Source organism: Rhagoletis zephyria, unplaced genomic scaffold (genome assembly GCF_001687245.7).
Source record: "Rhagoletis zephyria isolate East Lansing unplaced genomic scaffold, Rhagoletis_zephyria_1.1 Rzeph_scaffold_00038, whole genome shotgun sequence".
Classification (NCBI taxonomy): domain Eukaryota; kingdom Metazoa; phylum Arthropoda; class Insecta; order Diptera; family Tephritidae; genus Rhagoletis; species Rhagoletis zephyria.
In genome coordinates, this window is record NW_016157122.1 from 695083 (window position 1) to 721718 (window position 26636).

The 26636-nt window shown below is 36.4% G+C and overlaps 1 protein-coding gene across 3 annotated transcripts in view; it reads left to right on the forward strand.

Moving 5' to 3' along the window:
• psq (BTB-domain-containing protein pipsqueak) overlaps positions 1-26636 on the forward strand; it is an 85510-nt gene that overhangs the window by 11237 nt on the left and 47637 nt on the right. The window contains exon 4 of one of the 3 annotated variants that reach the window (XM_017620107.1): positions 2232-2396. In XM_017620107.1, coding sequence (XP_017475596.1) covers positions 2232-2396 — 165 coding nt within the window. Of the gene's footprint in view, positions 1-2231; positions 2397-20951; positions 21050-26636 lie in introns of those variants that run through there. The other 2 variants (XM_017620090.1, XM_017620099.1) reach the window with 2 other exon arrangements.

Sequence of the window (26636 nt, forward strand, 5' to 3'; positions counted from 1 at the left end):
TACGTGTTCTTGTCAACCACTTCACATAATTTTCTTTGAAGATTTGTAAAAAAAAATCGTTTCAGAAATGAGATACTTCTAAAGATTTTGTTAAGATTTCGGGAACTTTGGTTTGTAGTAGGGTACATACAAACATACATACATACATACATGTGTAGGTATTAATTCCCAACCGAACAACGTACATGAGACTGCACCAGTTTTAGAAATTTTAGCGACACTTTTCGTTCAGCTAGTAGTTGCGCATTCATAGGCAGATTGTGTTGCAGATTGCGAAATAGAATTCGTCCTTCGATGGCTGAGTATCTTAATTTATTTACATAATTATTTATCACTTTATGTATACATCCTCGTCATTCACACCTAAAATCCAAGTACCTTTTGCTTCGAGTTGCAATATTTTCGGAAGACCTCCTCGTTTTTTTTTTTTCAGATGCACCCACCACCATACCCAACATTGAATTCTTATCATGAAAACTAAATACTTATTAATCTCCTTAATTTAAAAAGTGTCACACATTGAGGACGACGGCAATTGTGTTATTTAACTTCCAGCCGGATTGTTAAATGTGGAGTGTCTAATCTAAATTTAAAATGTATTGGAAAGATCATGATTAGTCGCGCCTTTTCAAAGTTTCAAAAATATACATGTTTTGAAAATGTAACATCGTGAGACAGTAAATTTTACACACAAAACAGTCGAATACATTCGCGAAGCTAGGTGCCAAAAATAGTAAAACTGCGTTTTTAATTTTTCTTTCTGGCGTCAGGATTTTTTTTAAAAGGTCCTCAAAATTTCGAAGTTATGATTTATTCAAAAACTTATTTGATGAATTCGGTGTAATATTTTTACATATTTACTTTTTTAACTTTTGAATCTGGGTTTCGCTGTCTCAATGTTTAACTTTTATTTTGTCGTCTGTGTTGATCTTTGCTACGTATCGCCCATTTACTTCAATACTGTCATAACTCAAAAAACAGAACTCGGAAAAAAAAGGTTTAGAGTATTGAATCTAAATATATTCCCATAGTAAAAATTAATACATATGTATGTATGTTGTTCTAGTGAGATGCTGGTAATCGGTACAGCGATGTAATTTCCGCATACTTAATTCAATATTTGTATTTTATTTTTTTTGAATTATGTCACTATCTTGAAGTATGTAAATGAGCGATATTTATAATGTGATATGCTTGTATTTTATTTTTATTTCTGTCTTAAGTATTATATATTTTATTTTTACTTGTATTTTAATCTCTTTTGTACTATGAAAGATCTATGACTATTAAGGTGGTCCAAAAATGCATGTGAAAAAGTAAAGTCGGGATTTTTATGCTCTCGCCCCCTATACTATATATTCTATACCGAAAAAAATAGACCCCTATTTTTTTATTTTGAAATCAAAAAAATATTTAGAGGTCGCTCAGATCAATGATCATACTGTACTAATGTCTTTCTCTTAATAAATGAAATGAAATGAATATAAAATAGCAATATGGGTATTCAATAAAAGATGAAATTCTGTATAAGTAAAAAAGATTAAATTGTTTGGTGCATAAGGACGAATAGGTATTGAAAGTGTCCTTTTAAAATTTTATCTTTTAATATACTTGAAAATTTGCAGTATTTATTTTTGAAAAAAAGAACTTAAGGACTAATATACACGCGACTACATCCTCGAATTTCGTCTTTCTAACATTAAAAAAGCTTTAAAAAAAATTAAATAAAATAAAATGACATTTTCAGTACCCATTCGTCCTAACAAATTTTATTATTTTTAATTCTGCAGAAATTTCTTTTTTCTTTGTACACATTGCACTGTATTTTTTTAATAATACATACATATGTTTAATTAATCATATCTTTAAAATTTCAAAGTCCTTTAAAAAAATCCTGAGAAAAACTAAAAATGCAGTTTTACTATATTTGGCCCATGGTTTTGTGAGATTATTGATAAGTTTCGTGTGTTTTGGAATTTTTGGATTTTTATCGCACGATGGCAGCTCATCTTTAAGATAATATTAAACCGCATGATTAAAAAATTCCCGGAAGTAGAAAAATCATCTTTTGATTAGGCCCTTCAAATAATTTGTTGCCATCTAGCACCAGGACTTGACAAAGCCCACATTGTACGTTCCCTCAGGATCAATTCAACAAAATTCTTATTCTAAGAACTCAAAAGTGAAAACATCAGAACGAGATTTATTTTTTACCATCTTCCTCCAAATAGGTTGTATTATCTGCGTGCTCGTCATATTTTCAAAAACTGCTTTTGGAAAATCCCTGCAAGCATCCCACAATCATTCTTCCCGGCGATATAATATTCACTGATTTGAAGACCATTATTGATTTTGTTTATCGAGGCGAAATTGATGTTACCGAATCTGAATTACAGGTAAGTTTTATTCTACATAAATTCAATGAATACATTTTAGGTGTGTATAATATTTTATTTACAAAATATCTTCCCTTTTACAATACAAAAATAAACAACACTTTAAAATTCTAATTTATTTCGAATTGCTAGATTTTTACATATATTTAGATCGTTGTTTAAGATTATAGCACAGTTCCAGTAAAAATTTTATCTGAGATAAGTTTAGCCATTTCTAACCCCACGTCTCCATTTTCTACTAAATGTGTCTTAACATCTGTCAAATTTCTGTTTTTTTATTTTATCCCGTTTTCTCATGTGGGCAACTTGCTGTCTTAACATATCATGTTCAAAATGGCGCCAAGCCAATCAGATCGCGATCTGTACCCAATGTAGATGGCGCGGTAAATGAAAACTGAGTTGTCAAACTACGAAATGACAGCTGATGTTAGGACAGCGATGGTAAGAAATTCGGCAAGACAGATATGGTTTAACAGTGGAAATTCGCGGTCTCCACCTAACATTTCTGTCTTAACACAGAATCGGTAGAAGGTGGAGATGTGGGGTAATAGATTTTGCGTCGCTGAATTCGAATCGGAACTCAGGTTTTTAAATATTTACCTTGTTTATATGGCATCAAACTCGGTATCGAACTAACTCGTGTCAGTGTAGCTCGCTTGAAATGCAAGTGTTTATATGCAACAAATGAAATGAGTCGATCGAACTGGCTTTCAAACAGAGTTTATCCCGATGCAACCCTGTTAATACATGTGTCATTTCTTGAAAATAATAAATATGTAAAAATAATAATTAAATAAATTCTTTGTTAATTGCAGAGCAGATTAAAAGTGATAATAAAGTATGTAAAATTAAAAAAAAAAATATGTATGGGACGTTCCATGTCAAACGGACCAAAATTCTGCCCAAAATTCTATGCCATAGAAATTAACATAATGCATATCAAAAGACTCGTAAATTTATAATGCACTAAATAAAATGTGGCAGAATTGAAAATTCGGTGTTGCGTAAATGCTGCGACCCTTAGAAGACGTCGTCATGTCTGTAAATGCGTAAATAAATTTGTCATTCAGTTGCATTCGATCTTCGACTGTGGTCGAAAGTGCTGATCGAACGAATTTTCATTTGGTATTATGGCGCTCAATCGATGAAGAATAGCGCTATTGTGAATTTCGCTCGTTTAGGTTGTTCACAATAGTATATTTTTCACCGCCGAGAAGCTTTGTTTACAAATCGAGCAAACTAAGGGCCAGTTTTTCAGTGCCAGTTTAAACTTAGTTTAAGTAAACTGAGTTTAAATTGAACAGCTGGTTGACATTTGATTGGCTGATCTTAGTTTAAACCAGCCAGATCGGGCGTTTAAAGTGAGCGTAACCACGGCCATGCACTGGAAAACTGGCCCTAAATAGTGTGCTTGTACATATGTATGTAAATATGTAAATTTGTGCAAATTAAAAAGAAATCGAGTTTATGAAAACGTGGTAAAAAAATTTTAATTAGTACAACGGAGTTCTGGTTGAACAATTCGTCAGAGGATGAGAGCTTAGAAAACTGGCCAGGAGCAGTGAATGTTTAAGAGAGTTTAAGTGCAGTCTTTCGAATATATTTTGACACTATATATTTAACAAATTTTGCGATCCAAATCTATCTAAAATATATTAAAACTATAAACAGCTCTATGATTTTGTTCTCAGAGATCGTGCCAACAGCGTAAAACCAGACATTCGAGCTTGCGTTTGCGACGTTGGAATTGCATGAAATTAATAAACATTTTTTTTAAATTAGAGTCTAGCCGCCAAAAAGTAAGAAAACAAATGCAAAATCATACATTTTTCACAATTTTCTAACTCTTCGCTATACCTACGAAAGCGAAATTCTGTTCGACAGAAAATTCGATACTCAACGAAAATTTCGACACGCTTGCATAGCTCATAATACGAATTTCACTTTCGATCTTCGAAGGCCAGCGAAGATCGAAAATCGAATGCAACTCATTATAAGGGCCATAATCAAGCAGTCAGTTACAATCTTGTATAAATAGAAACATTGACAGTTTAATAGTTTGCGAAAGTTTACCCACAGCAATTTGGCGGCTGTTGTAGGGCAATCCAAGCCTTTCAACATTTACCTCAACGGGCCAGTACCCTGTGCACACTGCAGTAAGTTTGTAGTCTTTAGTCTTTGCTCATTTTTTGATTTTAAGTGGGTCATGGGACCCCCAGAACTGCCGTACCATCTTGTACGGTGCCACCTCTGCTTGGCCTTCGAGTGATAAATTTCGTTAATTATTACTTTTATCTTCCTGAACGAGGCGCCAATGTTCACCGCGTGGCACACATTCAGTATGGAGCCGCACCTTGCTAGTTCGTCCGCTGCCTCGTTAATATAAATGACCCTATGTCCCAGGACCCATATTAGGGTAATTTCGTATTGATCAGAGATATGTACATATAGGCCAGCTCTCTTCTACAGTCTTCCATTAGTTGAAATCTCCTCAACGGCAATTTTTTGTCAAGGGAAATTTTTTTTTGTCAAAATATTTCGCACTAAATTTAAATGGTTGTAATCATAAAAAGTAAAAATATGCAAAAGGCACATACATTTATTGTAAAATATACTAAAATATGCGCAAGAAATATGCAAATCATGCATTTACAGCAAAATATGCAAAAATATGCTAACTAACGATTAAATGCCATTTTAAAGGAAATTTCATGTTTCGTAAAGGTAACTTAACCATTTCCATTTGAAGATACCCAATAAAACCCTGCATTTGCATGAGATTCCAAGCCCTATTAATAAAGTACAGGGCCGCAACAGGGTGTTGTAAGTAGCTCGATGGCAGCACTTGAGGGGCAAAGACAAATCAACCATTCATTAGACCCAACGGCGCACAGTGTTTCCGACTGTATGGAGGCAGGTGGGCAAAAATCATGTTGACAGTTTAATTTAAAGCATCGGTTTGTAAAAATGTTAACGGTCAAAACTTTTTTAAACGTAATGCTCCTACACAAATTTAAAATCCAAATTGCATTTTTACAAATTATCTAAAAAGACTTGAAAACCATTTGGCTGTTTTTGCAATGCAGTCAAGTGCGCCCTTATAATTACCGGCGCATATACAAAAATACTAATAATATAAATATATCTGTATGTGTGTGCATTCCCATACAAAAGCACTAAGGCAGTGTAGACTTTAATTTCGAATGTTTTAAGTGCAGTGCTTGATTCGAATTCGAATTTATCAATGACACAAACCTACAAAGCTTTCATGAATTTACTAACCACACTACATATACACATACTTAAGCATTCATACATATTTATGTTAATCATTGCTGGTCATAGCCAGTATTTATGTGTTTTTAGTCTGTTTAGTGCAGTTATTCCCAAAGTGGTCCAGAGGGAGACTCGAGGGGCGTGAAAAAAATATGGGGGTCCACGAGATGTAAGTGGGGGTCCACGAAAATTTTATCTGGTTTCCATGGTAACCAAACTGGTTGCTTGAAAGCGTCTTTATTTAACTTAAATTTTTTTAGTGGTGTATAGTGCCTTTGACGCACTGCTGCACTAAAAAAAAACGGATGCTGGTATAAAACTGAGTGGGGCGAGGCTGAAATTGCTGGCGGCAGAGATTTGAGCACTTGTGTATTTTCAATGCTACAGGATAGTACGTCACAATTACCTTTGTTGAATAGATTCTATAATATTGAGTTCCTCGAATCTTCCCTGATGGCTCCAAAATTTACTCTGGGTCAGGATCTGGGATCTTTTTTCGAAGTTAATGGGGATAAGCTTCACTTTTACCTTGGGGTATTTGTTTCGGTCTTCCAGACTGAGGTAATTGGAACCCTCAAAGCCATGGACTACGTGGTGGAATGTAGGTGAGGGGTGAAGGAGTGGCAGCCAAACTGCACTTGAGACATTGGCCAGCTACGGTACTACCAAATTCATGAGTGAGCCGAACATGTAAGAAGTTTATGGTGAAGAGAATGTAAATAACGCTACATAGCTCTCGAAGTGCTCTTCAAAAATATAACTTCCCAGAACGAAAGAGTACTTTGAAGGTTTTATGAGCTCCGTTTTTTTTGAACTTGCAAGTGTTATCACATGTTTTTAATAAATAGAACACAAGCAGATATTTTATTTTTATTTTTGCCACTCCAAATTTAGTTTTAAAACTCATCCGCGATGCAAATTTACATCGTTAGATCTGATCTTCAAGTTCTTTGATGAGTTTTGGAAATATGTTAGAAATGTAGCAGCAGGGGGTCCACCGAAGCCAGAAGAGTTTTGAAAAAAGTTTGGGAATCTCTGGTTTAGGGTATAGCTTCACTTGCATATGTATGTATGTATTTACATAAAAGATTGGTTAATTACACCCTTGCAGCAAATATGCATTGAAAATACATATCATGCATTTATATTAAATAAAATCGAATGCAATTTTCACAAAAACTAGTTTCTGATATTCGAACCCATCTGAGACTTACCGTCATCATCATAAGGTGAGTTTTGTGAATATTCTAGATAGATATTCAAATACTCCAAAGTATTAATTAAAATCGAATCATCATATCTTTAGCTGTGCAAAATTTTGATAAACATATTTTCAAACTTTTTATTTTTCGCAGCCATGCAGGCAAAAAAGAAGTAACAAACCATCGTACAGTTCCATAAGTAAAGTAACTCTTCGTCTTATCGTTTTTCTTGGCAAGCTGTAGGTGTGTTTTTGGTTCCAGTGTGTTAGCGTGTTTTGAATAAATGGTAATAGAAATGTAAGAAATTGTAATAGAAATGACAGAAAGAAATTGTAAAAGATAAGAGTAAATGCCAAAAAACAGGTGATCTCAGCTGTAGGCATTTTTCGGCAATCAGCTGATAGTCTTTTTACTTAGGAAACTGTACGATGGTAAGAACTACTGAACTTTTCATGCATCAACATAAGTATTCCGCCGAAAATTGATCTTAATTTGTATTTATCACCACACCATATCAAATATGTTACATCTAGTAACGCATTTTTCCGAAGTACATATGTACACACAGTTCACTTGCTTAAATTTACGGATACCCGGCAGCAGGTTTGCTTTTGCGCCAAGTGTGCATATATACATATAAAGTAGTTAGAGCTTTCGCAGTTAGAGCTTTCACACAAGCCGGTGCTCGGTTACTTTGTATGTATGTATGTATATTTTGTGCCGCCTGCCAAGTGACCGGAATTCGGTGCGTCTGAAACAGCACTAAGGCTTTCAGTATGGCAGATATTTCCAAGTCAATTGAGTAATTAACAAGTTACTCATATTTTTGACAACAGTTTTCAAACGTTACATATTTAAATTGGGCGCCACTTGTATCAACTTACGTCGAGCGCACGTTTAGTACATTCAAGGCTGTGTTAAATAAAGCCTATTCTGTTACAAAAAAACAAGTTGATAATGAAGAAAATCGATGGATAAATAAAGAAGTAATATATGGTCATATGGAAATGCGCAAAGATTTTTTGTATGAAAAATGAGCAGGAAAGAATGTTACCCATACGCCATGTACACCTGAAAATATCTCGAAAACTTGTGCTAAGAATAAAAAATTAACTCGATAGCTATATAGGAATTGGATATGTAGTGGCGTCCGTTGAACATTTTTCCTGTAAACGAGAGCAATTTTTAAGTTTTTCCTTTTTTTGCTATTTTGAGTGCCTTTTCCTGCCTATTTCGCTATTTTATATTGTCTTTTTTATAGGTTTTTAGGTGCTTAAAATCCCGTCCCTGTATATTATATACATATTTTATAACTGTAATTGCTTAGATAATATTAACTAGAAAAATATTATTAAAAGCAGACCACCTGTAAACTTTGGATTACGATTACTAATCAAAACGATTACATCAGTTCGGTAATCGTAATGAATTAGTAATCAATTATAATTAGAAATAATCAAAAAACATTCATTAAAAAAAAATTAAAATAAATAATTGATTTAATTTGGTGATTACTTTTGATTATTTTTTATTACTTTAATTATATTTAATTATTTGTTCGATTTCATTATAAGCAAACATACTTTGTTTGTTTTCTGATGGTATGATATGCTTAAAGTAACGAAATATGGGGTGTTCACAGTTCGTTCCAAATTGTATCTCAAAATGTGGACGTCTACATTTACATATAACTCAATTCTACGTGAATTTTTTTAAACATTTTTCAAACTCAACAAATTTCTATTAATTTCAGACCTGACCATATTGTTTTCAGTTATTTTTATTACAGCTTCGAATTTACACAAAATGGTTATCAAATATCACTGTGCGCCGTCTAGATTTTGTCACAGTCAAAGGTGGTATGTGTTTGGTATGTGAGCAAATCCCACAAAAATGGTGGTTCGCCTATCTTAGAAAATGCATTATCTTCTGTTTTGTATAAAGAACAAGACTGCATCGCGAAATTGTGTTTAAATGAAAACTTAAAAAGTTATACCAAATGAAGTATAAATATAGCCACTCATGCTCATATACCCGTAATAGCGTATGTAACGTATACGCCCCGTAGCACCATACGAGGTCATCAAACATGTTTACACTCGCGCACGCCTTAATTTGAAAGCCATATTATTTAAAAGTGATTAAATATTGGCGTTTAAGATGTTTACGCAGTATTCCTCATACACATATATATGTATGTATTTCTTCGTGTATATAACAGTTTTAGATTGAATTTCGAGTGCACCAATAAAAATTGTAAAAAATGGAATTTTAGTTTCTCAAATCATAGTCATCTTTTACTCACTACTGTAATTTTTTGTCATTTGGTGAGACACAAGTCTTATTACACTAAATTCGTTCGTTTTGGAAAGAAGAACATTTTGATCGTTTAATTTTTGAACATTTTGAAGAAACCTAAATTATTAAATTAAAAAAAAAAATAATAATAATTCACATAATTATAAATAATCAAAATTAATCGCATTAGTTTTTTTTATTATTAATTTTTTTTCTTCCAATTGGCAAAAAATACGATTCTGATTATTTTTAATGGTAATCAGTAATTATTAATTTAAAAGTGGAAATGATGGTAATTAATCATTTAGCAGATTTAAAAAATAATAATTAATTAAATCGGTAATCATTACAATTTATAATCTGATTAGAAACAGCTATGAAAACTACTAAGCTAGAATTACATTTCTACAAGGTAGCCAAAAATTTACGCCACGCTTCTGTAAGTCACCGAATTTCCCACAGCGCGTGTTTTCCGCCAAATAATTTTAATAAGGTGCATTTTTTAATTTTTTAATTTTAATTACTTTTCGTTATACAGAAATTTCCATATAATTTGCATACTTTTTATGTAAAAATCAAAACCACAGAACAGAATTCTACATGTGAAGTGCTATGCGTTGGGTAACCGCTTACACACAGCAAAGTCCATTTAAGAGAGATTCCTTATGCGACAACTCTCACGCAATGCTAAGTATGCATAACTGAGCTATAAGTATAAGGTGACTTAACATGGTATGGCTAGGAGGCGTCGATATCGATGGCTAAATGGAAGATCGACCTATGTATCTCGGCAGCCAGTTCGAAAACGCCCTATCTAAAAAAACTTTTCAAGAACGCCCTATTTCAGAATTTTATTGAAAAACACTCTATCTGAGAATTTGGTTAAAGAACGCCCTATTACAGAATTCGATTCAAAAATGCCCTTTCTCACTTCAAACTGTATTGAAAATGTGCTGATATAGGGCGTTCTCCAACCAAATTCTGAGAGAGGGCGTTGTTAAAAAATTTGCTGAGATAGGGCGTTTTTGAACTGGCTGCCGAGATAGGTCGATCTTACACTCAACAGTCGATATGTACTACTGAAATATTAAAAAAAAAAAATGTATACATTAGCTCTGCATTAAGCGTCATAAAATGAGTGTCCTTTAGTTAAATAAAAAAAGTTATTTAACGGGAAAATTGCAAGGAAATTGCAATTGCCACAAAATGTAATTACAATTTTTCAGCAGCATCCTGATTGGTTAAAAAAAAATAAATGCGTATGCATGAGGTGGGTGTTGCCGCAAAAAGGGCTTCCTTCCCGGTTGTTCAAAGGTTCAGAGCCGACCGACGAATTGCTCTGAAGAAAGGTTGGTGTAAATCGAAGGGTTTACATACTCGCGAAAAGGCAAAGGAAATTGGGGCCCAACTAGCGAGGGATCCAAACATTTCAGGAAGGAAATTGGCAAGTAAGGTTAACTTATTAGAATAATTTTTGCGTGGAAACACGATTTAAAAGGTGAAAAAAGTTTCACGAACAAATTCTGTCAAGAAAGATACCGCAAAAGAAAAACTAAAATTTGCTTTTTTAGAAACGGGAAAAATATGAACTTTCACAGGTAGCGTCAAATTTCGAAGCTTTCCGAAGAAATCCTTGCTTTTAGATTAAAACAGCAAATGAAAGAGGTAATAGCGGTAGAGCAGCTATTTTTTTTAATATTTTTTTTTTTGCAAATTATTAACTGGCAAAATGTATGTGTGTATAAATTTGCTTGTCAAGTTTGGGTTATTGTGTTTAAATGCATAATTATGTTAAGCACACACGTCCAGTTAAGTAATTGAACTACAATTTATACTTATATAACAAAAATCTAAAATTTCTAAGCACAAATTCTATATACATACATACTTATTTTGCCAAGATGTTTTTCGCGATCTGTTATTCCAAACTCAATTTAAAAAATTTTTGTATAAAAAACTAGTTTATTCGTTGATTTTTTATTTATAATTTTTAGCTGGTTTTACGTTGATAGCATGAAACTTTTGCCTGAGAAGACCCCTAGTAAAATTTTCCGGAGAATATTTTTTTAAAATATATCAATCCAGTAACGATCTGCCAAAGTTGCTTTTTTCGAGATTTCTTGAAGTAAGTGTCAAAAATGACCGTTTTAGGCGGTAGCTAATGGGTTAAAATGTTCTACGAAAACATTTCCCTAGAAATTTTAATATATATGTTTCAACCTTCAATTTCGCTCAGACATTTATTTTAACTATTTTTTTCGACTTTTTTTGAAAACTATTTAGGCCGAGATATGAAAACTTTAGTAGGTCATAAAATAAAAATACCAGCTAACTTTTGCAAATCCATCGGGCGTTTTACAACTTAATGGGTATACATTTAGAAAATGTCCAAACAAAGTCCGGGCTGGGTTCGGCTGTCGCACAATGTAATTTGAGTTTAACTTCTTAAACAGGTGGGACCACTCTCTTCAAGCACCTCAAAAATATTTAAATTGTTGCATAGTAATTTAAGTACAACACTTCTTTAACTAAATTCGACTTTTCAAACAGGCGGCAACCCTCCTAAATGTAATTAAATGAAATTATAGTTTAAAAAACTAATCTAGAAATCGCTGCATCTTTTAGGCGCATCAATATTACATAGTGACATCTCGAGCTAATAAAAGGAAGGTAAAAATAAAGTTTATTCAAAACCATTTCGATTGATAACCATATTGAAGTAATCTATTTAACTTATTAAATAATTTGATTTTGATTTTCTTACATCCATATGGCACAAAACTAAAACCATGTTACACATCTACAGGGCAAGCCCTTCCATTTGACACCTACCCCTTTTTAAAAATAAAACGAACGATACAGATTTTATGACTTGGTGTTAAATATTCAACACAAACATCTCCGAACTCTATTAAGAAGTTCCACTTCAAAAAAATTTTGCAAAATTCGAATTTGCACCACCGAATTTCGAAGCGAATAATCGAATGGTTGGGCAATGTTCGAAATTCGGAAAAAATCGAATTTCAACCCCCCACTACCCATCCCTAGTGCATGCATCAACTCTTGTGCAGAATATGGTTAGATGAACGCATGTCCGACGACTGGAATTTAAGTGTGCTCTGCACAATCCACAAGAAAGACGACCCCGCCATACGCGCCAACTACCGCGCGATCAGCCTTCTAAGCATAGGTCACAGGGTCTTATCGAGGGTATTGTGCAAAAGACTAAAGCCAACCGTCAACGAACTGATTGGGCCTTATCAGTGTGGCTTTAGACCTGGCAAAGCCACCATAGACCAGGTATGCACAATACGCCAAATCTTGGAAAAGACCTGCGAGAAAATGATCGACCATCTATTTGTCGACTTCAAAACCGCTTTCGACAGCATTAAAAGGAGTTGTCTATACGCCGCCATGTCTGAATTTGGTATCCCCGCCAAACTGATAAGGCTGTGTAAAATGACGTTGAGCAATACCACCAGCTACGTCAGAATTGGGAAAGACCTCTCCGAGCACTTTGCCACCAAACGGGGGGTTTCAGACTTCTTTAATCTGCTATTGGAGAAGATAATAAGAGCTGCGGAACTGAACCGCCCAGGAAGAATTTTTTACAAGAGCGTGCAATTGCTGGCGTATGCCAATAATATCGACATCATCGATAACAAGGACCGCAAGGTCTCTTCTACCTTTTCGAGATCAAGTAAGATACGGAAGCAAAGCGATTAGGTGTGGTGGTCAACGAGGACAAGCCACTCATCTTGCCCGTGCTGGTATATGGCGCAGAACCATGGACAATGACAAATCCAATTAGGGGGTCCTTGGAGTATCCGAGTGAAAGATTTTGCGGAAGAATTACGGGCCTTTACTCATTGGCGACGGTGAGTACCGCAGACGATGGAGCGACGAGCTGTATGAACATTAAAACGACATGGAAATATCGATGGCATATACATACATATACATTGAAAATACATTGAAAATGTGCTGATATAGGGCGTTCTTTAACCAAATTCTGAGATAGGATGTTTTTCAATAAAATTCTGAAATAGGGCGTTGTTGGAAATTTTTATTAAATATGGGGTTTTCGAACTGGCTGCCGAGATAGGTCGATCTTCCACTCAGCCATCAATATGTAGTGCAGCGAATTAAAATACAGCGGCTCCGCTGGCTTGGCCATGTCGTTCGAATGGACTCCGACGCTCCAGCTCTGAAAGTATTCAACTCGGAACCCGCTGGTCGTAGCAGAAGTGCAGGAAAACTTTCACTTTGTTATACTAAAATTTTACAAACTTGTTTATAACAAATTTTATGTCCTACAAATTTGAGATGTTATTACCGATGTTATACATATCGTCGTTTAAACTACAAAACCGCATTTCGTCATTCCGACACAAGCCCTTGTTGGCTCAATCCTTATCCATTCGTCCTGAAATATACTAAGCCCGAAATGGGATTGCTTTATAAAAGAGAGAATCATTTTGGAATATGAGTGTTTTTACTCTCTAGAAAATGATTTATGCAACCTCACATACGCGTTTATGCATTTTGTTGATACGCGGTTTTGTACTTTAAGCGACGATTTGTAGGGATGGATGTATGCGCTGCTTTCACAAAAGATCGAAAAATATATGCCAAATAACGATGCTGTTTCAGGGCTAATACATTTAGGGTCTTTTAAGATCTGTAAGCTTTTGTGGAAAAAATGAGCAAAAAGCCGTATTCGTCTCCCAAAAATATGTTCCCATAGCTATAAGTTTCATATTGCGGCGTGAGAAGTGAATGCCATAACGTTCAAAAGGATTGTTGTGGAGTTCTAGTCTAATCGATCAATAGCAAGTTCTACAGTTACATACATATGTATGTATACATAGTTAAGTTCAGTTTTAGCGAGCATGTAGTATGTACATACATATGCATGTGTGTACGTATGTATACATAATTCCAAAATTAAAAGATTTATGCAAGGAAGCGCCCACAAAGTTAGAATTTCTAAAAAAAAAAAACATTAAAAATCACGACTTGGAAGATAGAGATGTGTATGTATGTATGTATGTATGTAGTTGTGCGTGTTTAAAAATAGAGTTATACATATGGAGATTGCCTCCAAAATTATCCTTTAATGTGTTACCAAAATTCTCAGTAGATATTTCGGGCTAAATTACAACAAAATAAAAAGATAATCGTGTTTAATAAAAAATTTTCTGATTGGATATTAAATGCCCCGGAAGACTTTAATTGTTTAGGCCATCTTGGAGAATAAGACTTTTCTACTACGAAATTTCGATTCCTGCAGCTGGAATATGAAAATTTAAAAATAATAATTTTCAGCATAGGGGTCAACAAAAACCTATCAATGTATGTACATATGTATGAACATGTGAACAAGTGTATTTACATATGTTTTATGTATGTTTGTATGTATATTTGAAGATATGGATGTAATTATGTACGGATGTGTGCGCGTTGAAATTTGAATATTTAGTATTTACTCCTTTGACCGTTTGAAAAGGTGTGGTGTGGTGGATGTACGGGTATGTGTAGTCTCTTCCTTGCAGCATCGCCAGATATGTATGTATGTATTGTATGTATGTATGTATGTGATGGGATACAGACTTTCGTGTGCAGTTCTTTTCTGCATTTGCGTTTTTATTTAACTTGCTTATATTTCACTTCACTGTATGACTGCAGACGCGAACAGACGAACCTTCGATGGCAGACGGTTAGACCGGCATATACACAATCGAATGCCGATCCAAGTTGTTGGGCGCTGCTGCTGATATGGAGTGGCAGTGGTGTCGCGGAATTTTAACCATGCTCCAATAGTCAGACGCTAGTCGTCTTTGCCGACGCTCGTACTTTCTATCTCCTTCTACCTTTTCGTTCCAGTCGTCGTTGGTTTGTTTCATTTATTCGCTGTTCCATTTTTATATTGCAAAATTTTTTCTCCTTTCGATTGCCTGCCCCAATGTTGCTGTTGCTGTTGCTGTTGTTGGAGCTTCTCCCTTTGTGACCCTTCTTGAGGGTGACTCTCGCATCGTCTCTAGTAGAAAATCATCTTCTCTTCCTCAGCAGCTACTACTTCTGTACACTTCTGAGTACATATTACGTACATTTGAGTATATGTGCCAGCAGAAGGTTTGTACACTCATGTGAAGATATGTATATATGTATGTATACCCAAGTTTTTTTTAGAGCTTCTACTCAAGTCCTGTCGTGTGCTTTTCAATGTGGCTGAGTAGTAGCGCTTTTGTATGTATTTATGATGGATTTTTTTCTTTCTTTTTTTTTTTGTTCTCTCTAGTAGAGCTGTTTTTCTATGGTGCAATTTTTTCTTTGTACAACCTTTCTTTTCTTCATTCCAAACGTACGGGATACCCCAGTTGACCGACCGCAATGACGTTTGTTATTGCAACNTCCAGGTTTTTTTATTGTTGCTGGATTGACCTCAAATCGTTATGAGAGCGGGAGTAGGAGTGTGCCAATAAGAATATACAAAAAAAGTATGAAAGTCGTTAGAACTATGAAAGACAGCGGTGGCTGAAATAAAAAGTGTTACATCATGTTACAGTTTTGCTCGTCACTGTATGTGTGTGTATGTGTGTAAGGGAGACAAGCAGGAAGAGCCGATACGGGCAGAACGACAAACACTGGGCTATGGTAAACAATTTTAAGGTTCGAAAGCTATGAGATGATTTTCAAAAAATTTTAATAGATCAAGCGAAAATATCTTTTGCCAATAGGTACTACTTTGGGCTGGGTAAGCAATTGAAAAGAAGCGTCCTCTCTTGATGAACAAAAACTTCGCTCTATAAGTCTCTCATCATGCCCGTCTGGCGCAGAAACGTGGACTTTGTGGAACAAGGATGAGTTGGGCTTTAGAGAGAACTATTCTGCGTAAGATCTACGGCCCTATATATGTGGGCGACGGGTATCGAAGAAGATGGAATGCCGAATCGTATGAGATTTTTAACGACATGGACATAGCTAAGCGCATAAAAATACAACGATTGCGCTAGCCGAAATTCGAAAAATAGTTAAAAATAGTGCCATATAATAAGAAAAGAGGTATTTGAATTGAAAAATCATAGTGGATTTCCCAAAAAAGGATGGATTGTACAATCAACCTTATTAAGAGAAAGCGAGATCGTGACACAATACAACTTTCTTGCAAAGTATTTTCTAACTTGTGCCTCTTTGTTGTTATATGGAGGCAATAAATTAGTAAGTACGATGTGAAGACCTAACATCGGTTCGGATCACTTGCACCCACGATACGCCCCTCTACGCAAAACCAAGCTCGAGAGAGCAAAGAACATTGTACAACACACCGACTCCTGCGACTAAAGCAATCACTTTTTTTGTTCCCTAAGCACCGCCGCTGAGACGGTAATGGATTTGGAGAAACTCGCAGAAACAATTGGTAAGACGAGAAAGAAAGAAAGACGCTTCCTACAGGTCCATGCTGCGATCGGGTACGATGAGAGCTGTGGTAGAGCGTTATTGAGAGTCGAAAACGGAAGAGAGGCGCATCATAAGAAAAAAAGAGATGTCGGAATACGTGAGCAATATGGTCTTACAAACGTGTCTGCCCATTCAATTCAAAATTCAAAAATGCCCTGCCCAGTCCACAATTACCTTCTGATCATCGGCTAAAATATCCTTTCGAGCGTTCTGTGTGGAAGGCTAAACTCCACCTTCAACGAACTGCTGTCGGGTCCAGAGTTTGCTTTATGAACCTCTGGACTTCGTCCGTCAGTTCGTATGGATGCCTTCTGACGTGACTTGGCGAGGGCTCCTCTGCGAGCAAGTGTCTGTTCGGCTGTCCACGTCTGTGGCTCCCTACTAATTGCTTGCAGAGCTCTCTTTATGGGGAGCATTTGCGCCTCGTCACGCAGGTGATGTTCTGGCCACATCAGAAGACATCCGGAGAGCTGTATTTCGAGTCCTCTGTAGCATCATCCACTGCGTCTTTCTGGTCCCCGGCGATCGCACTGTTGCCACTGCGTGATTTGTTCTGCCTTCTCTAAGTTAGATAAAGCAAAGCGCGTGGGTGTGGTGGTGAACAAACAGTTTCGCTATATATTTATACTACTAAGTTTGCTATTTGCTCTACTGTAACTCAAACTTGTCTCATTCTTGGCGGAAACCCCTAGCAACTTTGATACTTTCGTCTGTGTTGGTGCGTCAAAAGCGTTTTTTTCCGCGACTGTTTGTTGCTGTGTATGTGTATGTGTAACTGGGTGAATGTGTATGCAAATGCATACACATACACGCCTACCTACGTATGTATGTATGTTTGTAGGGATGTATAAATGCGAGTTCTTTGGCAACTACTTTTGTATGTATGTATATATGTATTTATGAACGTATAAATGTACATAGCGTCAAACATACATACATACATATATCACTGCTATTGTCATGATTATTGTTGTTATACTGTAGTTGGCATTTTTTCAATTTTTTCTCTTGTATGGCTTCCTTCGTCGTCGGTTTCCCCATTAACCACCATTCTTCTTACTCGCTTGTTCATTTCGGTTTCTTATGACTTTGCTTTCATTTTATGCAATGCAACCACTGAGGGTGGCTGGCACCCCCCCGCCCCCCCATTTCTTCTGGCCCTTATTACAATTTTTCTCTACGTTTGCATGCTCAAACTTTGGTCGTTATTGTTGTTGCTTTTGCCTTCTCAATTTTTATTTTCCGTGCGGATTTTTTTTTTAAATCGTCGCTTTTTTTAATCTTAACAACATGATGGGGTTTGTCTGAGTGAAATGGCAATATAGTACCGTTTGTTTCTTGTGTCCAAGAAATAATATTTGCAGCAAGGGAGCACGGGACGGACGGTTGGAGAAAGAAAACTCTATTGAACAAACAAAAAAAAAAAAAAATGTGAAATTAAATGGGAGAAAAAATACAACTGAGTAAAAAATATTGTAAAAAACAATTGGTGAACGCGTTTAACGTTTCGCAAGTAGTATCATATAATGCAAACCATGGACTCTGGCAGATGTATGTATGTATGTAGTCCCTTGAATGCCCGGCCAGGTTCACAATTTATTTTAGTTAGTTTTCCACCCTCACCGATTAACGGTAAATAAATGAGTGCATATATGTATGTTTGTATGTAGCCATTTACAGATGTACATACATATGTATGTATGTATGCGTGTGTGGTGTGTGGAAGTGTGCGTACTGGCACTGGTATGTGCTGGTCCTCTAATTTTTCTTGGACACAACTCGAACGAAGAAGACCTTGAGTCTGAGAAATTTAATTGTAGAATTATGAATTTGGAAGTTACGTAATTGTTGAAGTCATAAATGAAAACAGTTTCGCAAATACATTGAAATATTGAAAAAAATTTCGACTTTTTCGCTGAATAGATAGATATTATTTTAATAGCCTTATTGCTGCATATGTATGTATGTACAAATGTTTGTAGCTATTTGGTGGACCTTTTAAGGACGAGGGTGTGAGTTATGAAAAGTTTTTCCTTAAAATTTGTATACGTATTCACTTGCAATAAATGCGAATCTGAGCAAATTAATTACACGCGTTTGTATGTGTATTTGTATATTGGTGGGTGTTGATGTATGTACATATACTACAGCTCACTGGTATTGATTCGCTCCACTGTGCTATCCTTCCACTTCCGATACGTAGATGGTCAGACACATTGGCAGACCTGTGTAAATGAAAGCAAGATGGAAGCGAGCGACCAGCCCGGTCGACGAAGCGACAACTTGTGTCATTTGTGTTTTTGTTTCAACGTTTTTTTTTTTTTTTGCCTTCTCTTCGACTCTTTACTCTCACCGCCGTCGTAGCAGATTTCGCCATGTTTCGCTTACTTGCCTTTTTCTTTGGTACTCATTTTTTACAAAACTTTTTTATGTATAAAATGAACGAGTATATGAGAGTTTTTCTTTTTCCAGTTGGCGCTGAGCGTTGAATGGTTTGAGGATATACGGGCTGGGCTGCTGACTAGTTGCAACCTCATGGCCTATTGGGTGTTTAAATGAATCGCCAGTGTTTTTTTTTTTTTTTAGCTGGTGCAGCTTTTTTTGTTTGTTTTTACGAATGCCTTTGTCGTTGCCCAACTGTCTTGTGAGGACCTTGCGAATTCTTCATCTCCAGCAATGTGACTTGAAGCTTGAAAGCTTCCAATTCACTTTCAGAACGTTCGCGGATCAGGGATCTCTATGGAACGTGACTTAAAATAAAAGTGGAGGCAGTCCAATTTTCACAAACAGACTTTCTAAAATATAAAAATACAAAGCATCAGTTTCTTATTCTTTTCTAAAGTATTGCAGATTAAAGTGCCCAGCTAGCGCAACCTTAAAGCACGTTCACATATACATAAATAGAATCTCAATCAAAGCTAGTTTTTTAATCACCCCGTTTACACAGGCGAATCTCTGGTTAATAGCCGTCAAATTTGTTGTGTTTGTTATTCTCAAATCTCAAGGAAAAGTTATGTTTCTACTCTGTGCCACCGTGATCCCTTTTTTCTGCTATATTAAGCAATTTAAATATATATTTCAACTTAATATTTTATTAAAAATACCTTTGCAATCCTCTTTTCCTTGCTAGCGTACAATTTTGTTTACTTTTACATTTGGCATTTCTCCTCTTCGCAAAAATAATCGATAAAACTAGGTTGGACACAGAAAAGATATCGGTTAAATGTGAGATTATTTTATAATTACAGATTAACAAGGGACGAATTCTGTATGGCTGACCTCTTTTCTATTTACAGATTAGGGAGTTAAGCTCGAAAATGAGGATAATCTACTTAAACCTGGTATTACTTTAAATTAGCATCCAGGCGTGGTTAAGAGTATTCGAAGTGTTCTATCTGCTGTGGTTCAGTAATGGAAGACTGATGCTTTTTTTTTTTATTAAGGAATTTAGGGTTTTTATTTTTGCTAATGCACTCATATGCCCAGCAAATGCCTCCTTCACCACTTATGACCGTACCTTTCTCTCTGATATCTGATTGGGGTCCCAAACCACGGCTCGTTGAGATCACTGCACTACGTCTTTTCAGCACGTTTCCTCCCTCTCTGCAGCAACCTGAGGCAGTTTCGTAGGCGGCCTGCAATCGGTTAGTAGTACACGTCGCCGAAAGAAGCTTTTGCATCAATCTTAGGGTTCGTTAAAGTACACACGTCACCATATCATAGCAGTATGTGGATTATAGTTTGTATATATGTAGGTATGTAGCTGTCGATCAGAAAATCGAGCTGTATTATATAAAACTGATGTATGTATGTATGTATGTATGCAGATACATACATATGCATGCAGTAAGTACACACGCGTGTAAAAAGAAATTAGCCCATCGAAACCAGTTTTTTCCCTTTCTTGTGTCCACTTCTGCCACCACTTACTTTGCATATGATGAACATCACGATACATTCCCATACATACATGCATATGCTTTTAAATGTGTGTGTGTGTGTGTGTACATGCTTTTATGCGGCCATAAGAAGCGATTCTTGGCTGCGAACTTTTGCAGATATAATTCTTTATTTTTCTCCACTGTACACAGAATTTTTTCTGTTTATATGTATGTACATATATATGTACTTCGATTTTTTTGCTTTTGGCTTCTTTGTGTGTGTGCATTTTTTCCAATTTTTTCGCTCTCACCACTACTTCAGACTTCTCCGCCGCCGCCGCCACCGCCACCGCCATCGCCATTGCCATCACCTCGTTGTTTCATGCCGTTCCTTAGCTGGCTCGATGGCTTACTGGCTGCCTGGGCGCTAATCGTCATCGTCTTCTGGCATCATCTTTTATTTGTAATTTGTTCATCATCGGCGTCGTCGCAGTTGTCGTTTATCGTTGGTTGCACGCTAGCCAGGTCGCTGCTGGTAGGCTGGTTTGGTTGATGTGTCGGTCGTAATGACTGAAATCGTGTGATTGTCGTCGACAATGACAGATTCGTAAATCGGTCTATTTCGCGGTGTATATCTGTTGGAATCAGGCCTATAGTTTTGGTATCATTACCATCATTAGTAGTTTGCAAAAATCTGCATTTGTAACTGAAATCAAAATTAGACTAAAAAATCGCTGAGTTTGTTGGATCGTCGTCGTCGTTAATCCATCTATTTAATCAAAAGTGTACACGCCGCAATCCATATGCGATGGACGCTAAAGTGAGAAATGATGCCGATCAAGAAGAGCAAGAAGTGAGCCTTGGTACGGTACCGGTCGGAGTTTAAATAATCCGTATACTTAACTTTTAGTTATGGCCATCTAAACAAATTCTCTACGCACGAAAATCCGAATCCAGTGCACCGCGGAATTTATATCTCATCGTCTAAGCTCTGGTTATTGAAACTAAAAAATTTCCCTTTCGCTGACTTTTCCATTTTATTTTATTTTATTTGGTTGTGTTTTCCGCTTTCTTAAGAACTCGACTGACTGACATTTACTCTCTATATTCGCTGATATTTTTTTTATATGTCTTGTGCGCTGTTTTGCTCACCATTTCTATTTGTTCGGTATTTTCCCTACTTTTATTCCGGTTTTATTTTTACTACTCTCAATTTCAAGTTCGTCAGACGATTTTTATTATTATTTCTCTTTTTCTCGTCTTCTTTTTCTTTTGCTTTTCTATTTAAGCTTACATTATGACTCCGTCGTATCGTGCTCTATACGCGCGAGTATCGTAATTTTTCGCACACATGCACGGGCACACATGCGGACACACATGCACTGACTGACGACTCACGACTCACGATTTACGGCTCAGGACGCACATATGCGGGTTCTCCATATTTTCGCGACTTTAATGTTTTAGTTACATTATAAAAATACTCACATGTATTTTGACCGAAATGACGGCGGCGGCATTCACAGACCGCTTTAATAACTCTTATGTATGTACAACATATTGGTCGTATGCGGCTAACGAGATCAACGAAACAAAAATTTCCCTTCGAACGGTGTCATCTTCATGATGTTGATGATGCACTACCCCCACTCCTAAGGATAAATGTGATATCATACTCTCGAAAAAAATAAAAAAATAAAAGTCCTAAAAGCGATGAATCAATGTATATCGTACCAATCGCGGGGTTCAGTGAAGTGATGTATTTAATAATAATTTTTGGAAAAATGTGTGCATATACTGCCTAGTATGCTGCTTAATCTATGTGCTGTTTAAGAAATAGGACCACCTTACACCTGCGCCTAATTAATAGGCATACACATATATTTATAGAAACATACATACATATATATGTACATGCACATCTCAGTAGGACGATACGTATTAAATATGGGACCAAAACTCGTGGTGCGAACGTTTAGAATGCCACTTCGAAATGTGCAATTGTGGTGCGGTAACCTATAGGCTACGTATTGATTCGTGAAATATTAAGGAGCGAATTCACGGTGCGTAGTTGGTCAATAACCTAACATTTTTGGCCATCGATTTTCAGTTACCCAGTTGACAAGAGTTAAAACCCTCATAGGTTGACGTCTCTTTTTCTCCCGGAGATTTTGACCTTTGCAGTTAATGAGTTTCATGGAATATTCTTCGCTGCATAAACTCTTAAATGCTACTAAACGTAAAGTATTTTCAAAAGAAGGGTTATTTTCACAAATGTCACACCAAGTTTTCTAAAAAAAAAAATTATTTGTAGTGAAATTTTACGCCGAATATAGTGAAACCCCATATTTCCAGAACCTGAGGTGATGGATGGAGCAAGTCAGATGCCGGAATCCAATTCAGCATACCAAAATTCTCCGAAATAGTAAAGACTGATGCCAGGGGCTAGACCTGTGTTTGTAGGCCTGTGTAATTCTTAAAAAATCAAATGAAACATTTCCACGGCTATTTTTACTTACATATGTGTGTGTATGTGTGTATATACAATGTGTGGATAAATTTTTTTTGTGTCCACCAACGGGTTTTTAAATTGAGCGGCCGCTGTGGCTAGAGTTTGATCACTTGGGTCGAGAAATATCTAAATTAGAAAAAGTGTTTTCTAATCGCGGTTGCCCCTCGGTAGGCAATGGTGAACTGCCGAGCGTATTCTGCCATGAAAAACAGTAACCCCAGTGTTTCTAAACCTAACTTCTTAACCTTCCGTTAGGTGCAATGCCTTTTGCAACAGGATTGGGCGCATTGTATCGCGAATTGCCATACATACAAGTAAAGAAAGAAAATTACATGTGGGTGATTCCATAAAAATGCAATCTTTATAACTTCAAATTTCGTATTTAGATGGCGAAAAAAAAGTTATGAAAACACGAAACGGTGGAGAGAAGAACTGAAACAAGATGTTTTTAGGGAAAAAAACAGAACCGACTTCAATTCTCATATAAAAGTTTAAGATTATCGTTAATTTCTTCATGATCCAATGATCGGATTTAAACCAAATTAGTATGGGACCACCTGTGAGGTAACATCTTTCCCTTAAAAAAAAAGAATTATAGAAATCGGTTAACGTGGTCCAAAATAATGCGGTAACATACGTAAAAAAATAAATTTAAAAAAATATTCCGACGAACTGATAACGTTCTTCATTTTGTGAAGTCGGTTAAAAATTGAATATAAAATTAAATTATATATGTATTACCTACCAGTAAAAATATTGTATGGGTGAAAAATGTGTACGTCCGTTATCACATTTCAATTCAAAACTAAACCAACCACGAATTGCTTCTAATTAAAGAATGTCTTATTTGTACTCTCAAACCACTTCTGCTTTGTTCACGTCCGTTATGAGCTTTTCATCGATTTTCCCGATACCAGTGTTCCAAGCGCACCTAATTTTTTTCTCAACCAAAGGACGGTATAAGATCTACATAACTGCAAATTTATTTCATAAGTGACTTTTGTTGTTTTCGAATGATTTTTTTTATTTCTAAAGTCGTACGAATGTCACGTCCGACATCATGGAAACACCCATATGTACATACATACAATACACATACATATGTATGCATGTATCAGAAAAAGGCAAATCATTGCTTCTTCTCCTAAAAGTATGCCACGAAGTTCATTTTAGTGTTAATTCAATATTAATTTGAACGGAAATTTAAACTGAACCATGAACGATAGTCAAGAAGGTTAATTAAAGAATTCTTTCTTTGTAAGCTTTTGATCGAGTTTGTGTTGTATGTGATGGTTGTTGTAGGCTGGCCGATCTAAATTTTTCCTATACTTTTTTGCCACTACTACCTTAGCATCATCAGGGGCGATTCATTATTATACATACATATCAACAAGAACAAAATAAAAATTATGAGTTTTTAGTAAATATTAAAATTAAATTGTAAACAAACATATGTTTCTGTTAACTAGATTTTGAAAGCAACCTACCTATGTATGTATGTACAGGGAGTCTAGCTAAGCTTAAAATGCCAGGACTTGCAATATTATAGCAACGCGACTTCTATCAATGGTTGTTTCTCTTTACGCTTATGGTCGTTTCTAAATTCGACATAAATTATACTTGTAAATCGCCCGGCATTTTATTAACCCCAAAAATTAAATTAATAGATCTCCCAAATTCGTATTATACACAAAAAAAAAAAACAACGCTGCAACTATTTAGGGCATAAGTTTACCGAAATTTTCTGTATGTGTATCTAGAAAAAAGTATTTGAGGAAATTCTTCGAATGCCTCAGCACAGTCATAACCAGGGCCGAAAATTTTAAGTTTTTGCTTGAAATTGCTTATTTTGCTTATTCAGGGCCAAGCCAAGCTAAATTTTAACGGCCAAGCATATTTTGCTATTTAAAATGTATAAAGCTAAGGGCGGATCTCATAAGAAAACTGTAAGAAATATTTTTTGGCATACGATCCGTAGATGTGAACAGTAGTGTCCTCAAAAAAGATTGATACTCCTACGATACGAGATATCCTTGGATTCTCGACTATTTCCTAATTTCCAGCGAACTAAATAGGCGTTTACAAACATAAAAACGATACGGTTTTTACTAACTCGTAACTTCAATTGCCTTTATGCTTGCATATAGACCGCATTATTTTTTACAAACCATAAAAAGATGACAACTACATCGATTGAATAACAACACTGGAGACATCTAATTTTAAATTATGCCGCATTCACATCAGTGGATGTCGAAAGGTCGTTTTCCGTCTCTCTTAAACGATCATCGCAGATGTTTGCTATTTGAAAATATCAAGCAACACTTATTTATTGTCCATTTTCAATCCTTGAAATAAATTGAATATAAAATGAAAACATTAAAGTCTACCTTAAGTTTGTTTGTTGTTTTTTTGAGCATTCATGCAAGTGCTTATCCAAGCGCTTAAAGCTGTGCTTTTGTTGCTTATTTTTTCGGCCCTGGTCATAACTTATGTATACGCTAAAATAAACACCAAAAAGCACGAACAAGAATTAAAAAAAAAATATTTCTGCAATAGAAACGACGGAAGGTAAGGTCCTTCTTCTGTTTTGGCGCTGTAACCGCCTAAGCGATTTTGGCCGAGTTCAGCAAAGCACGCCAGTCGTTTCTCTTCTGTGCCAAGTGAAGCCAAGTCCTTCTCCACCTGGTCTTTCCATCTCAGTGGGGGCCTCTCTCTTCCTCTGCTACCACCAGCGGGGTCCGATTTGAATACTTTCAGAGTAGGAGCGTCGGTGTCCATTCGAACGACATGGCCAAGCCAGCGGAGCCGCTGTATTTTAATTCGCTGCACTATGTCCATGTCGTTGTAAAGCTCATACAGCTCATCGTTTCATCGTCTGCGATGCCTGCCGTCGCCAACACGTAAAGGGCCGTTAATCTTCCGCAAAATCTTTCTCTCGAACACTCCAAGAGCCGCCTCATCGGACATTGTCATTGTCCATGCTTCTGCGCCATATACCAGCACGGGCAGGATGAGTGACTTATAGAGTGTGGCTTTCGTACGTCGAGAGAGGACTTTACTCCTGAGATGCCCACTCAGCCCATAGTAGCACTTGCTGGCATACGTTCATCTGACCATATTCTGCACAAGAGTTGATGCATGCACCTTATCAACTCGTCACCGCCGTACTTGAATAGCTCTGCTGGCAGGCTGTCAGCTCCAGCAGCTATGTTGTTTTCAGCCGCGTTATTGCTATACGTACCTCGTCATAGTCAAGCGGGTTCTTCTTCTCCACAACTTTCCGTGCTGCTACCATTTAGTAGGGCGGAAAAGTGTTCCCTCCATAATTTAAGTACGCTCTGGACATCGGTTACTAGGTCGACATTATTGTTCTTACAGGAGTACGCCCTGGTCTTGAAACCTTTCGTATGTCGCCTAACTCTCTGGTAAAATTTTCATTTCAGAGCATTTCAAGCTCTTCGCACTCACGTATTTCGGCATCTCTCCTTATTGCGGCAAAGACGTCTCGCTTCCCTCTTCAGATCCCTATAGTGGTCCCACATAGCGCGCGTTGCGCCCGATCGCAGCGTGGCCCTGTAGGCGGCATCTTTTTTCTCTGCAGCTTCCT